Source organism: Pelophylax lessonae, assembly GCF_965119305.1.
Source record: "Pelophylax lessonae genome assembly, chromosome: 11".
Lineage (NCBI taxonomy): Eukaryota > Metazoa > Chordata > Amphibia > Anura > Ranidae > Pelophylax > Pelophylax lessonae.
The window spans coordinates 124,764,896-124,781,381 of NC_138778.1; the positions used below are offsets into that span (position 1 = coordinate 124,764,896).

The 16,486-nt window shown below is 42.4% G+C and overlaps 1 protein-coding gene across 1 annotated transcript in view; it reads right to left on the minus strand.

The window, feature by feature from the left end:
- Positions 1 to 16,486, minus strand: part of LOC309567413 (sperm axonemal maintenance protein CFAP97D1-like) — a gene marked incomplete at its 3' end in the record, with an annotated part of 379,099 nt that overhangs the window by 220,762 nt on the left and 141,851 nt on the right. Inside the window, 1 exon segment of the mRNA XM_082272813.1 lies at positions 41 to 111. Coding sequence (XP_082128939.1) covers positions 41 to 111 — 71 coding nt within the window.

Sequence of the window (16,486 nt, forward strand, 5' to 3'; positions counted from 1 at the left end):
ATTGGCTTGTCTTTAGTGAACTATTTAACACATTACTTACTTGCATTTTTTTTGTTTGAACATGATGGTGTAAGTATGTCCATGGAGGCTTATTGTCAACTTCAGCTCTGGCTGTAAAATAAATGACATTTGGTTTTAAAACCTGATATTTAGCAAAGCAATCTGAGAAAGTCCAAAAGCATTAAAACATTTTAATTAAAATATGCAAGATGTAAACCTTATTTAACCTTCCTTCCCATAAAATATTTTTATGACTGATTAAAGCTATACTAGTAAAACATTGAAAAACTCTCTGAAATAAAGATTTGTTTAAAATAGTGAAAATAATGAACAATAGTAAATGTATTTGATAACGTGACATTATTGAATGTCTCAAGGTTATGCTCTCAGCTAAACCTGTACATAACTTCCGGTTTTAAGTATTAAAAAACGCGATCTTGGTGTTTTGAATGCTTTTAAGGGAAATGGAAGGATTTGGGGTCTTATTGACCCCAGATCCCTCCATAAATAGTGCTTGTCACTGCCTATTGCTGTCACAACGATGTTTACATTCCTTGTAACAGCAATAAAAGTCATCAAAAAAAAATTTTCTTTTTTTTCATTAGTCCTTATTGGAGATTATGGTTAAGGTATAAAACCACAAATAATAAGGAAACAAAGGAAGTTTGGCAACAAAACAATGCTCATGATAAAAGAAATATTAGTAGTGTGTACAGCATTATCCTACCCAGGGCGCTATTGTCCATACAATAAAAAAAAGGTGAAGTAAGACAAAGTATAGTATTAAGAGAAAAGAAAACAACCTTCCTAAGCCAGTCATCCTGTGAGTACCAATTAAACCAGTAGGACCAGTTTTGTAATCTACCATTACTAGATGCAAACATACACTGAACAAAATGATAAACGCAACACTTTTGTTTTTGCCCCCATTTTTCATGAGCTGAACTCAAAGATCTAAGACTATTTCTATGTACACAGAAGGCCTATTTCTCTCAAATATTGTTCACAAATCTGTGTAAATCTGTGTTAGTGAGCACTTCTGCTTTGCACGCTCCCTCAAAATTTGCCACATCTATGGCATTGTGCGGTGTGATAAAACTGCACATTTTAGAGTTGCCTTTCAGGCTACGTTCACATGTTGGTGTAGCGGATGGCGGGCAGAATCACCGCGATTCTGCCCGCGATCCGAAAATCATTGCAAATCGCGGGACGCCTGTGCGTTGCCGTTGATTTGCAATGGCACCCCAAAGGCTGTGCGATGTTGCCGCGATTTCCGCCTGCCGAATCGCGGTAACATCGTGCAAACAAAATCGCGGGTCGCATGACGCCCAAAAAAGGTACAAGAGCTTCTTTGGGGCATCATGCGACCCGCAACTAAAAGAATGAAGACTTCTCAAGGTGAGGTCTTGGATTGTTTTCTATGTGAAGAGAAAAACAAATGGATGTTTTCTCTGTGAAGAGAAAAGGGACATTTTTTGTGTGAAGAGAAAATAAATGGACTATTGATGGTCTGCTGTATGATCAGCCAAGTCTGCCCAACAGTAGGTTGGGGACAGACTCCTTAGGTAGGTTCTTGTGTGTGAAGGTAGCCGCCCACAGTGGCAAGGATTTATTTTGTGTTTTATTTTGATTTTGATGTTTTTGATGCTTGCACTTGTGTGAAGAAAATTGCAAGAATAAACCAAACTGTTGTTTTCAACCACTTCTCGGCTATCTCCCTGTGTAACGAACTCCCCCCCCCCAAGGGGTCATCCACACCCGCCACCGAGCTAATCCCGCACATATGGTGGAGGTATGCATTGGGCAGAAGCAGAGATCCCTGCAAAGAAGTTCATCTGTTCTATGAACTTTGTCTGGTGCATGAGACTGCACAATCTGTGTGTGCAGGAGAGGAGATCCTGCAAGAGAGAGAAAAACTACTTGTTTTTTTTTTTTTAAATTTAACAATTTTTATTGATTTTATGCACATCTAATAACAACACAAAAATGAACATGGTATATATAGGATACAGGAATACCCACATATGTTATTTCATTGTAGCATCTGTTCCCAACAACCATACACATAAAAAAAAAAGGGGAGAAAAACCCAATTTTGGGATAGGGTATCCGTGTAACACTAGTGTATATCATGTAATCAATCTCACTCTAATGTGAATATATGTCCCCCAAATTCCATCTCCCTACACAACGGGGTGATGATACGTGAATCCATACCACTTCTATAACACTAAAAACGTGAAAAACAAGTGAAGAAAAAGCGAGAAGAAAAAAAAAAAAAAAGAGTTTTGTAAGAAGCGGTATAACCCCTATTATATTCTTGGAAACAATCCATGTTACAAATATGTGAAAACTTGTGACTAAATATATCCCTCACCCATCCTATAAGGGAAGAAAAGACAAAGGTAAAGGGAAAAAAAAAAAGAGCACACACAAAGAAAAAAAAAAAAAAACCCCCGGGGGGGTGGGGGGGGGGATAGGAGGAGAAAATCCCAACACAGATTTGTCCTAGTGTATTAGAGGGGTTTCGGTATTACTCAAGTGTACCCAGGGCAGCCATCGGGCTCTAGTCTCCTCCTCTGTGTTTTTCAACGAGGCTGTAAGTTTCTCCATCTTATGGATCTCTTGTACTTTAGAGTACCATAACTTCAGGTCGGGTGGCTGTGTCTGTCTCCATAAAGCAGGTATACACGCCTTTGCAGCATTCAAAAGAGTGTTAATGATTTTCTGTACCTTTTTAATGAACTTTTCGTAAGATGAAGTAGGCATAAAGCCGGATCCTCCTGAGCCTCAACAGCAGTTAGCCGTTTGATAACTGACGCAATTTTGGTCCAGAACTCCTTAATAAGGGGGCATGACCAAAAAATATGGAGCATCGTCCCTACCTCCGATCCACAACGCTAACAATTTTCTGAGCAATTCTCGTCTATTTTATGCAGCACTGTAGGGACTCTATACCACCTAGTGAGTATCTTGTACCCAATTTCCTGGATTTTACTGTCCATAGAAGATTTATGGACAATAGCCAAAATCTTGTTCACCTGTCTTGGGGTCAAAGCCACTCCCAGCTCCCGTTCCCATTGTCGAATAAACAGCAGCTGCTGAACTTCTTGGTCCTCTGATAGCCATGTGTAGAGTAAGGATATCAAATGCTTAGGCGGGCTTCTGAGTTACATATCATTTCAAATGGAGTTAAATCACGTGGAACGTAGCCCCTTTGCTGGTATGTTTTGAGAAAGTGTCTCAATTGATAAATACTAAAAAAATCCAGATCGGTATCTGGCCAAGCTCTTATTTCCTCCTGGGTAGGTATATGGCCTTTTTGCCACACATCATATGTACGAGTTTTGCCAACCTGTGCCAATCGTCGCATTTTCGCATTCATACAGCCTGGAGGAAATTCTGGGTTCCCCAAAATGGGTATCAGAGGGGATGGGGCTGGTGCAATTTTGGAATAATGTTGAATCTGTTGAGTCACTCGTATTGATGCCCCTATAGTAGGGTGTGAGAGAATCTTATCCTCTGGGGTATAAGTTGACCATGGTGCTGGGGGAGTCGGACGACTTGTTACGCCGGCCTCTAATTTAACCCAACGTTTATTTGCCGCATTGCAATTCCAATCCACTACTCGTGTCAGATGTATTGCCCTATAGTATCTAAAAACGTCTGGTAGCCCTATCCCCCCCTGAGCTTTTGCCAGGGAGAGTATCTGTATCCAAATCCGCGGGGACTTATGGACCCAGACAAAGGTACGGAACATCCTCCTGATCTGTTGAAAAAAGGCAAGGGGGATTGTAATTGGCAGGGCCTGCATTACATATAGAATCCTGGGTAGTATATTCATTTTAAGTGCATTGCACCTGCCGAACCAGGTTAAAGTTACCTGCTGCCATAGCATCAGATCAGTTTTAATCTTCCCTAATAAAGGGAGGAAATTTTTCTTGTATAGATCTGACGGTTCTGCTGTAATTTGAATCCCCAGATATTTTAACGCCCCTTCCACCCATTGAAACGGAAAGGCTGCACGTAATCGAAGTTCCTCCTATAGTGGCGTGGATATGCTCAGCGCTGCCGATTTGGACAGATTGATCTTATAATTGGCTAATAATCCATATACTTTAAGAGCTTCCAAAATATTTGGGAGTGTCACAGATGGATTAGTCACAAAAAACACAAGATCATCCGCAAAGGCGGCCACCTTGTGTTGTTCGCCCGCAACCCACATCCCCGCAATATCTGATGATCTACGGATTAAACATAGCAGAGGCTCAAGTGTTAAGATAAAAATAAGCGGCGATAATGGGCATCCCTGCCTAGTTCCATTTGAAATTGAAAAGTAATCTGATCTCCAGTCATTAACACGTACTGCTGCTGAAGGATTGGAGTATAAAGCTAAGATGTATGTCAACATCTGCCGGCCAAGTCCAATATATGACAGGGTGGTCTCGATAAAACTCCAGGCCACCCTGTCAAAAGCCTTTTCCGCATCTGTCGAGAGTAACACCATTCTATTGTGAGATACTTGTGCCGCATGGATAATATCTATTACCCGGGTAGTATTGTCCCTTGCCTCACGTGACGGTACAAAACCTACTTGGTCAAGATGTATTAAATGAGGGATATAAGGTAGGACGCGATTTGCAAGTATTTTTGCTAGAAACTTTGTGTCACAGTTTAAGAGTGAAATAGGGCGGTAGCTACCGCATAATGATGGGTCTTTCCCCTCCTTAGGAATAAGGGTAATATAGGCCCTTAATGAGTCTATAGGTAACACCTCCCCTTCCTGCACTGAATTCATGTGCCTCAAGAGCGGTTGAATTAAACGTGCCTTGAAATGTTGATAGTAGGGCAAAGTAAGCCCATCCGGACCAGGAGCTTTATGAGGCTTAGCCTGCATTATAACAGCTTCCAATTCGCGCTCTGTAATCTCTCCTTCCATAGCCAGTGACTGTTCTTCAGAAAGTACTGGCATTTCAGAGTATCGGAGATCCTTCTATCCGCTCCACTTTTTTTTTTTTCCCAATCCCTTTTCCCTTCTCCCGCAGTCTGCAAATTATACAGGGAGTGGTAAAATGAGCAGAACTCGCCTGCCATTACGGGGGAGGTATATACCTCCCCCCCACCCTGCGTCCTTATACGGGAAATGTATGTTTGTCTCCTCGGACCCCTTAGCGCCCTTGCCAGCATTACCCCTGGTTTGTTAGCATATTCAAAGAAATGTCTCTTAGACCATATCAATCTTTGGTTTGTTTTTTGAAAAAGAAGGCAATTCAGCTCTTCTCTCGCTCGGGTAAGAGGGCCTAGATGTTCCATAGCCTGTGACTTTTTATGTTGCCTGCTAAGGTTTTCAATTTGGGAGAGCAACTCTGCTACCTTTTTCTCTTGGGACTTTTTGTGTTGGGATGCCACCCGCATTATAACTCCCCTCACCACGCATTTATGGGCCTCCCATATTGTTTATTGAGACATAGCATCGTCACTATTTTCCGTAAAGAAATTACCCAGTGCCTCATCTATTGTTGCCCTTGCCTCTGGGGATTGTAACAATGACTCATTCAGGCGCCACGTAGCAGGTCTAGCTGGTCTAGAGTCCCAGTCCATGCATACATGTGCCGAAACATGGTCTGACATGGAGAAATTGTCAATACAGGAAGAAAGAACTAGCGGTAGATCCGACTGAAGGATCAAAATACGATCAATTCGTGAGTAGGCATTGTGGATCGGAGAGTAGTACGTGAAATCTTGAACATTCGGGTGCATTAAACTCCATGGGTCGACCAAGTTTAAAATAGACAGTTCTCGCTGTAGGCGCCGTATCCGGGCATACGAAATACATGAAGACTTTTTTGAAGTGTCTAAAAGAGGTTCCGAAACAAAATTAAAATCTCCCCCCATCACCAGATGACCCTCCTGAAATCCCAAGACGACTGATATTAGCTTTTGTAGAAATGTCAAATGGTCCGAGTTAGGCAGGTTAACATTTACCAGTGTAAGTTCTGTATGACCAATACTCCCCTTCACTAGCAAATATCTTCCCATTGGGTCTGCCAATATCTCCTTGAGTGTCCACTGGATCGTCCTGGAGATAAGGATACTTACTCCCTTCGATTTGGTAATGGGCGAAGGGGCATGATAAGCCCAGGGGAAGTCTCTATTAGACAATTTAGGTAGGAAATCCTTCCTAAAATATGTTTCTTGTAGGAATGCTATTTGAGTGTTGCAACGTTTTAACTCTTGCAACAGGCGTGTACGTTTCTGCGGAGTAGACAACCCTCTAACATTTAATGTGGATATCTTACAACCAACATCCACTCGTCTGTGGGCACTTGATGTTATGAAAGTCTCCCCCCCCCCCCATAGACCCAGCCGAGGCCATAAACACAAGAGGAAGGAAGACAAAAAAAGAAGAAACGACCAAAGAAAACCCCCCACCCCCAACCCCCTATATACAATCCAACTAATAAAAAGTAATCTAAACTTTAGCGCAACCAGGCGCGACCTATTTTGGGGAAACAGTGGTTGGCAGACTCCGTGAGTACTAGAGTCCAAAGACTCTAAAGACTAGAAGAAAAGAGGCTAAAAAAAAAATAAATCCCCAAATTCCTTTTAAAGCATTTAATCACTCCAAGCATGGAGCCTTGAGTGAGAGCGGGCTCGCCTCTAGTAAACTAAGAGTTGAGGAAGGGAAGACCGGGGGGGGGGGGGGGGAGAAAAAAAAAAAACGAGGGGAGAAAAAAAAAAATAAGGGAGAAAATCCCCCCCCCCAACCCCTCCTCTTGACACATCACCTGGTTCCCCATCAATATCCAACCAGACCGCATTTCCCTATATTCCGTTATGCAAATATACATAGCAAAAAGAAAAAATGCACCGCAAAAAGAAAGGAAAAATAGAGAAGAAAAAAAAATCTTTCCCCTTTCTTTCCCTGCATAAAATAAAAAAAAATAAACCCCCCCCCCCCCCCCCCCCCGCTCACAGTCCAACAAAATAAAGGGAGACCAGGGCATAGCCCTGGATTCATCTCCCAAACTCTAAATAGACAGTTCAACGTGGCAGAGGTTTTTACACCTCCAATTGTGCATTAGAAATATCTTCTGCTGCTGTTGCTGACACTATACACTTGCTCCCTTGCCGTTGCGAGCAATTTAATGAGTGGATTATTTCAAGTCCTTCTTGATTCCCTCTTCCAAAAGCGCCCAGCCAGTCCTGCATAGGGATTGGAGAGATCCCAAGAAACGAAAATAGACTTGGAAGTTGGTCATACCATCTTAATACAAATGATTTTTTCTCTCGCACCACTACTAAATGGAATGGATGGCCCCAATGGTAAGTTGCCTTCACCTTACTTATCTCCTCCAACAGAGGTTTCATCATGGCCCTCATCCGCAAGGTGTTATGGGATAGGTCTGGCAGAAATCGCAATTTAACACCGTCAAAATCCCAGGTACCCTGATTCCAGGCACGTCTCATTATCTCTTCCTTAAAGGCAAAAAAATGGATTCTAATCAAGACATCTCGTGGGTGATCTGTTCCTGCGCTACGTGGGGCTTTAATCCTATGAATCATATCTATTTCAATAGGGTCAGTAAGAGGGCGCTCCATTAATCCATTAATAATTTTCACCACACATCCCTTGAGATCAGGGCCTAGGATAGATTCTGGTAAACCTCTGAGTCTGATATTGTTCCTGCGATTACGGTTTTCATTGTCGTCCTGCTTAAGTTGTAAAAAACTAATTTGTCTTTGCATTAACAGTTGTGATTGAACTAGCTTTTGGATTTTAGAGTCAGATAAAGCGTGTGCCTCCTCCACCAGACCAATCCTATCATCCCCCTCTACTTTAATCTTAATAGAGTTTATTTCACCTTTTAGGTTACTCACAATTGTAGTCGCCATGTCACTGATGTCTTGCTTGGTTGGGATGCGAGATACAAACTCCTTCCAATCTGTAACCGGTAGATATTGCGGTGGAGAGTTTTGAAGGATCTGTGTTGCTCCTTGTTCTTCCATGGCCGGAGCCTGCAGGTGGGAGTCCTGCATAGGGGAAAAGGACTCTCTTATCTGATCTATATTAGATTTGGAGGGTTTCTTTTGCAGAGCAGGACCTGCCAGACCACCAGTCTGGGATCGTGTGGATGCCATCTTAGAGGTAGCCATAGTGCTTTGTGGGGCTATGGATCGTCTTAGAAAATATTTGGAAATATCCGCGTGCTTTACTGAGACACCTGGCTGTGCTGGCGTTTGTATTGCCGGCATATAGACACAGGCTGTGCTGCGGGGTTTCAAATTACAGATTGCCACTGTATGCCTCCAAGGATCAAGCCACCGATTTCTGTGGAATGAGCACGACATGTAGACACAGGCTATACACGGGTCAATAGTTTCAGAGAGACAAGCGCTGGCAAACAAACACAGTTTTCACTGGCGAAGTTGCAAGTTAATTGGTTGCCGACCTATGGATACAAGCTGTTCTTAGGCTTCAGAGATACAAGCGCCTGCAGACAGATGCTGGTTACAATAGCGGGGTTGTAGATTGTAGTTGCCGACATATGCCTTAAAGATCAGATCGTCAGCTTCACAGGGACGAGCACCGCACCGCCTCACCTTGCTCTTGCTTCCTGACGTATGGGTACAAGCTGTACTTGGGTCAAACGTCTTCCGCGATGCAGGGACCGGCAGGCAGATACCGGCTTCAATAGCGGGGTTGTGAATAGTAGTTGCCATCTTATGCCTTGGAGATCGGGTCTCCGGCTTCAGAGGGACGGGCACCGCACCACCTCCCCTAGCGACTGCTTCCCGACATATGCAAACCAGCTGTACTTAGGTTAAACAGCTCACCTCACCTAGCTCCTGCTTCTTGCGTGCTCACTGAGCCATCACCAGACCACGCCCCCAGTACTGAACTGAAACTACTTGTTTTAAAGAGACAGTGGTCTCAAAAATTTTGCTGGACTGTGAAAAATTTATTGTGGAGTAATTGAAGACGGGGCGGTTAAAACGCCTGAAAGATGCAAAGATAGCTGAAATGAGAGACCGAATTCTATGGATGGAGGGGATGTTGCCACCTGAACGAGCCCCATGCATGCCTGAACAGAGTCTGCTAAAGAGAAAGGTTGTTCTCCCTAGCAACACTGGTGAAAATGGACCAGTTATGGAGACGTAGTGTTCTCAGATGGAAAGTAAACCCAAAATGGAGGAGATGCTGAAAAAACGGAGCTTTGCAGCTAAACAGCAGACAAATGCAGGCTGGAAACAGAGACGCCAGCAGCAAATGGAGGCCATCGGTTTGGAGGAAACTGTGTATGTGTGCAGGGCGGAGCTGGATGCCTTGCAACGGAAAATGGAAGAAAAGGAACAAGCCTTGGAGTTGCTTAGGATGGAGCATAGAAACTTGCAGGCTCAGGTGTTACAGTGGGAAGAATCCACTGCTCTTCTTTTTTCCGAGTTGCACAAACGTAGAGAGACTATAATGGAGAAAGATACCATCCTCATGGGAAAGGAAATTGAAATTCAGACTTTGCAGAAGCAAAGTATGGGTGATATGTTGGAGTTGCGTAATTAGCTGGCACAAAGTCTTCAGTCTTTGGAAGCTACAAAAATAGACCTGCAGGATGTGCAGGAACAGAATGTCTCTCTGAAAACTACCTTGTCTCTCAGCTACAAGGAGAAAAATGAGAGAGAGGCTAAATTACTGAGTACTGTGTATGACCTCACCACTTTGAGCAATGTGGTAGATGAATTACGTACGGACTGTGAAAGTTGGAAAGATGAAGCCCAACGTGTCCAGCAGCAGCTAAAGACGAATGAAGCCTGTGTGGCAGAATTACATTCTCATTCCCAGAAACTAGCAGTTGAAGGTGAAGGCTCTTATGCAGGGAAAAGGAGATTCTGAACACAAGAGGGAAAAAGTAGAGGCACAGCTTCTGGAATTGCAAGTCAAAGTATCAGAAGGTGACAGATTGTGTGCTAATCTGTCAGAGAAGGCAAACCGACTGCAGGTTGAGTTGGACAATGTCACAAATCAGCTTTCTCAAGCAGACAGCAAATCTGGAGAAATTGCCAAAGATTTCTCTATCTTGGAATCGCAGCTGCAAGACACTCAGGAACTCTTACAGGAAGAGAGATGTCAAAGGCTGAGTTTTAGCACAAAACTCAAACAAATGGAAGATGAGAAAAATGGCGTCCTGGAACAATTAAAAGAGGAGGAGGAAGCAAAGAAAAACCTATCAGAGCAAGTCGCAACACTGCAAGCTCAGATAGGAGATATGAAAAAACGAATGGAAGAAAGCGTTGGTTCATTAGAAAATGTTGAAAATGTGAAAAAGAACTTTGATCAGATGCTTGGTGAGGAGAAGACTGTGTCTGCAAAATATGCAGAAGAACGTGACTGTACAGAAGCAAAGGCTGAACTAGAAAGAGTTAACAAACAGCTGTGTACAGAGATGGAAGATTTGGTCAGCTCCAAGGATGATGTTGGGAAAAGCGTTCAGGAGCTAGAAAAGTCTAAACGAGCCTTAGAACAGCAAGTAGAAGAAATGAAGATTCAGTTGGAAGAACTTGAAGAGGATCTGTCCCAAAGATGGGATAGTGTGCCTGATGCAGTTTATAAAAGGATCAGTGTTTTGGGGTCTGGCCTGAGTGAGCATCAGAAATTTGACATGTTGCTTGAATCACCCCTTTGGAATAAACTGTTCCTTCAAAAACTTCAAGCACTGGAAAATGTATCATTAGAACTTCAGCAAGCAAAGGAGCTGTGTAAGAAATGTGATGATTTCTCAGTTCAGGCTGAAAGTCTGGTGAAGAGGGCAAGTGATATAAAGCTTGGAGAAAAAAGCAAACACCACCTAGTGGAGAAAACTAAGGCTGTTGGTGAAAACGTGAAGCAAATGAAGAAGTGCCTTTCCGGGAATATTTCCAAAATAGAACTGGTGAAAGACAGGTGGCAGAAGTTTGAGCGTGATCTTGAGATACATTCCATGTGGAGTTCAGATAAAGAAAAGGAGCTACAAGGGAAAAGTAATGCAATAGCAGAAAGTGCATTGAAGAAACATGCAGTTGCAGTTCCATGCTTCTTCACTGATGCAGAGAGGAGGTCTGTAATGGATACTACCCAGATCGCTGGGTTCAACTGTCTACGGCTAATTAATGAAGCTACTGCCTTTGACCCATATGATGGTGGAAGGAAAGTTGATAAAGTACAGACATTTCTTGGAACAAAGCCAAGTGAAGCAGAGGTTCTCAAAGTTTTGTGGAAATCATTTATTGATTGCAGAGAGAGGCGGCTCAAGAATGTTGAAGACATTAAGACTAGCACAATTGAGTTGCCTATGGATCACGGTCCTCCATGGCGGATAGGACAGACGGTTATGCAGGACAAACTTGAGAAGGAGCGAAATGATGCCAAAAATGCAGTTGAGGAATGTGTATATGAGATGAGGGACAAGCTGTCTGACATTTATGAGAAATCTGTCAATGAAGATGACAGAAACAGTTTCATCCTGAAGCTTGAAGATACAGAGAATTGGCTATATGAAGATGGAGAGGATCAGTCAAAACAAGTGTATATAGACAAGCTAACGGACTTAAAGAAAGAGCCACCCCTACAAGCATTTCAACAAAGGTTAGCAGTTGTTAATGAACTGGGGAGGGAAATAAATTCATATCAGCATGAAAGACAGTGGCTGAATGAAAAAGCAAGGCAGATTGCTCAAAAGGATGTATCTCTGGCAGCTGAAGCAGACAGAGTCGAATGGACGGAACATTACTTGGGAAGATACTAGGAGGCTTATCAGTGAGAGTCAAGAGCAGTGCCTGACACATGCGTGCCTGGAAATCTGTGTCCCAACCCTAGGGTTGAAACAAGAGGGGGGGGTATGTGACAGGAAGTCAAGTAAATCTGTGGATGTTGTCACAGACAGGAGATACATGTCTGCTTGGTTTAGACAATTCACCAATTACTATAGGGTGTCGGCTGCAGAGGTAGCCAGCAGGAAGGTTTAAGGAAGTTGAAAAACCTTCAGCTATTCAGAATGAGGAAATTAAGGCCTCTATAATTTGTCCAGAGGAAGTCTATTGATGGCTGCCTCCTGACGCTGTGTGAGTAGAGGAGGACAGTCAGATGTATGCCTCCTGAAGCTGTGTGAGCATAGGAGAGGAATGCCTCCTGAAGCGATGTGCGCTGAGGAAGGTAAAAAGAATGAAGACTTCTCAAGGTGAGGTCTTGGATTGTTTTCTATGTGAAGAGAAAAACAAATGGATGTTTTCTATGTGAAGAGAAAAGGGACATTTTCTGTGTGAAGAGAAAATAAATGGACTATTGATGGTCTGCTGTATGATCAGCCAAGTCTGCCCAACAGTAGGTTGGGGACAGACTTCCTTAGGTAGGTTCCTGTGTGTGAAGGTAGCCGCCCACAGTGGCAAGGATTTATTTTGTGTTTTATTTTGATTTTGATGTTTTTGATGCTTGCACTTGTGTGAAGAAAATTGCAAGAATAAACCAAATTGTTGTTTTCAACCACTTCTCAGCTATCTCCCTGTGTAACAAACCCCCCCCCCCAAGGGGTCACCCACACCCGCCACCAAGCTAATCCCTCACAATATATATATACAGTATATATATATATAGATATATATACATGTATATATATATGTATACATACATACTTTAACTTTTTTATAGTTTTTTATTATATTATAATTTATGATTTTGTGTTTCAAACTTTATCATACCCAAGATGTTATAAAGAAGAACGCACAGTAAAAAAAAAATCATATGTAAATAGTTGGTTTGGGCTGCTCAATCTTAAGAATTACATGGAAAATAATGGTACCGCTTTCAGCACCTAAAATCCGAAAGAATCATACCGCCAGGGAGGTTAATAGGGTTTAGGTCTGGAGACATACTTGGCCAGTCCATCACCTTTACCCTCAGCTTCTTTAGCAAGGCAGTGGTCATCTTAGAGGTGTGTTTGGGGTCGTTATCATGTTGGAAAACTGCCCTGCGGCCCAGTCTCTGAAGGGAGGGGATCATGCTCTGCTTCAGTATGTCACAGTACATGTTAGCATTCATGGTTCCCTAAATGAACTGTAGCTCCACAGTGCCGGCAGCACTCATGGAGCCCGTAGACTATGACACTCCCACCACCATGCTTGACTGTAGGCAAGATACTCCTCACCTGGTTGCTGCCACACACCCTTGACACCATCTGAACCAAATAAGTTTATGTTGGTCTCATCAGACCACAGAACATGGTTCCAGTAATCCATGTCCTTAGTCTGCTTGCCTTCAGCAAACTGTTTCTGGACTTTCTAGTGCATCATCTTTAGAAGAGGCTTCCTTCTGGGACAACAGCCATGCGGAACAATTTGATGTAGTGTGCGGCGTATTGTCTGAGCACCGACAGGCTGATCCCCCACCCCTTCAACCTCTGCAGCAATGCTGGCAGCACTCATACATCTATTTCCCAAAGACAACCTCTGGATATGATGCTGAGCAAGTGCACTCAACCTCTTTAGTCGACCATGGCGAGGCCTGTTCTGAGTGGATCCTGTCCTGTTAAACCGCTGCATGGTCTTGGCCACCGTGCTGCAGCTCAGTTTTAAGGTCTTGGCAATCTTCTTATACCCTGGGCCAGCGATGGCAAACCTTGGCACCCCAGATGTTTTGGAACTACATTTCCCATGATGCTCATGCACTCTGCGGTGTTGCTGAGCATCATGGGAAATAAAGTTCCAAAACATCTGGGGTGCCAAGGTTCGCCATCACTGCCGTAGGCCATCTTTATGTACAGCAACAATTTTTTTACAGATCCTGAGAGAGTTCTTTGCCATGAGGTGCCATGTTGAACTTCCAGTGACCAGTGAGGGCAATAACACCAAATTTAACACACCTGCTCCCCATTCACAATTGAGACCTTGTAACACTAACGAGTCACATGACACCGGGGAGGGAAAATGGCTAATTGGGCCCAATTTTTCACTTAGGGGTGTACTCACTTTTTTTTCCAACGGTTTAGACATTAATGGCTGTGTGTTGAGTTACTTTGAGGGGACAGCAAATTTACACTGTTATACAAGCTGTGCACTCACTACTTTACATTGTAGCAAAGTGTCATTTCTTCAGTGTTGTCACATGAAAAGATATAATAAAATATTTTAAAAAATGTGAGGGGGTGCACTCACTTTTGTGAGATACTATGTGTATATATATGTGTGTATGTATATATCTATATATAAATATAATATATCTATATATACATATAAGATATCTATATCTTCATATCTATCTATCTATCTATCTATCTATCTATCTATCTATCTATCTATCTATCTATCTATCTATCTATCTATCTATCTATCTATCTATCTATCTATCTATCTATCTATCTATCTATCTATCTATCTATCTATCTATCTATCTATCTATCTATCTATCTATCTATCTATCTATACATATATGTCAATGATAGTAGTTCTGCAGCACCTCAAGTGATTTTCTAACATTTCTTGCAAAATCCATCAAATTGACATGCGTTATAAACAACACTTTCGATTCATGATCCTTTCTCAAGAAAGGCATTCATGAAACACACACACATAATATATACACTTTAAATTTATTTTTCTATTTTTTTTTTTTTTACACTGCTTACATTTTTGTATTCCACTTTTTTTTCACAGGGAGTTTGAATATGTTAAGTGCATCTGCGAAGCAACAGAGCTCTTTCTGGCTGCAATCAGCGCTGACTCAAAAACGAAAAACAAGGCTTCAAAACATATGTGTCCACTGTCCAGCTAATTTAACCCAATACATCACACACCAGTGTGGTGTTGTCATAGTCCTACAGCCAAAACACAAAACATAAAAACATAACTCTTGGTAAGGGTAATACAGTAGCTATTTTAATGACAAAAATTCTGTGGGTGGGTTATCATTTAATTATTTTTTTGATTAAATGTATAAACAGTGACTTGTGAAAGTATTCGGCCCCCTTGAAATTTGCGACCTTTTGCCACATTTCAGGCTTCAAACATATAGATATAAAACTGTAATTTTTTGTGAAGAATCAACAACAAGTGGGAAACAATCATGAAGTGGAACGAAATTTATTGGATATTTCAAACTTTGTTAACAAATACAAAACTGAAAAATTGGGCGTGCAAAATTATTCAGCCCCCTTAAGTTAATACTTTGTAGCGCCACCTTTTGCTGCGATTACAGCTGTAAGTCGCTTGGGGTATGTCTCTATCAGTTTTGCACATCGAGAGACTGAAATTTTTGCCCATTCCTCCTTGCAAAACAGCTCGAGCTCAGTGAGGTTGGATGGAGAGCGTTTGTGAACAGCAGTTTTCAGTTCTTTCCACAGATTCTCAATTGGATTCAGGTCTGGACTTTGACTTGGCCATTCTAACACCTGGATATGTTTATTTGTGAACCATTCCATTGTAGATTTTGCTTTATGTTTTGGATCATTGTCTTGTTGGAAGACAAATCTCCGTCCCAGTCTCAGGTCTTTTGCAGACTCCATCAGGTTTTGTTCCAGAATGGTCCTGTATTTGGCTCCATCCATCTTCCCATCAATTTTAACCATCTTCCCTGTCCCTGCTGAAGAAAAGCAGGCCCAAACCATGATGCTGCCACCACCATGTTTGACAGTGGGGATGGTGTGTTCAGGGTGATGAGCTGTGTTGCTTTTACGCCAAACATAACGTTTTGCATTGTTGCCAAAAAGTTTCATTTTGCTTTCATCTGACCAGAGCACCTTCTTCCACATGTTTGGTGTGTTTCCCAGGTGGCTTGTGGCAAACTTTAAACGACACTTTTTATGGATATCTTTAAGAAATTGTTTTTTTCTTGCCACTCTTCCATAAAGGCCAGATTTGTGCAGTATATGACTGATTGTTGTCCTATGGACAGAGTCTCCCACCTCAGCTGTAGATCTCTGCAGTTCATCCAGAGTGATCATGGGCCTCTTGGCTGCATCTCTGATCAGTCTTCTCTTTGTATGAGCTGAAAGTTTAGAGGGACGGCCAGGTCTTCGTAGATTTGCAGTGGTCTGGTACTCCTTCCATTTCAATAATATCGCTTGCACAGTGCTCCTTGGGATGTTTAAAGCTTGGGAAATCTTTTTGTATCCAAATCCGGCTTTAAACTTCTCCACAACAGTATCTCGGACCTGCCTGGTGTGTTCCTTGTTCTTCATGATGCTCTCTGCACTTTAAACGGACCTCTGAGACTATCACAGTGCAGGTGCATTTATACGGAGACTTGATTACACACAGGTGGATTCTATTTATCATCATTAGTCATTTAGGTCAAAAACGCCTTTTGCAGGACGAAACGCGTCAGCCACGCTAAGCCCCCATGCAGTCACGCTATTCGAGCCGCGGCCAATGACTTTTAACATGCCTGTGTCAAGCAGCTAAATTGTGAGTTTTTTACCTTTTAATTCCATAAATGACTTGAATGTACTTCACTATGTGCGCC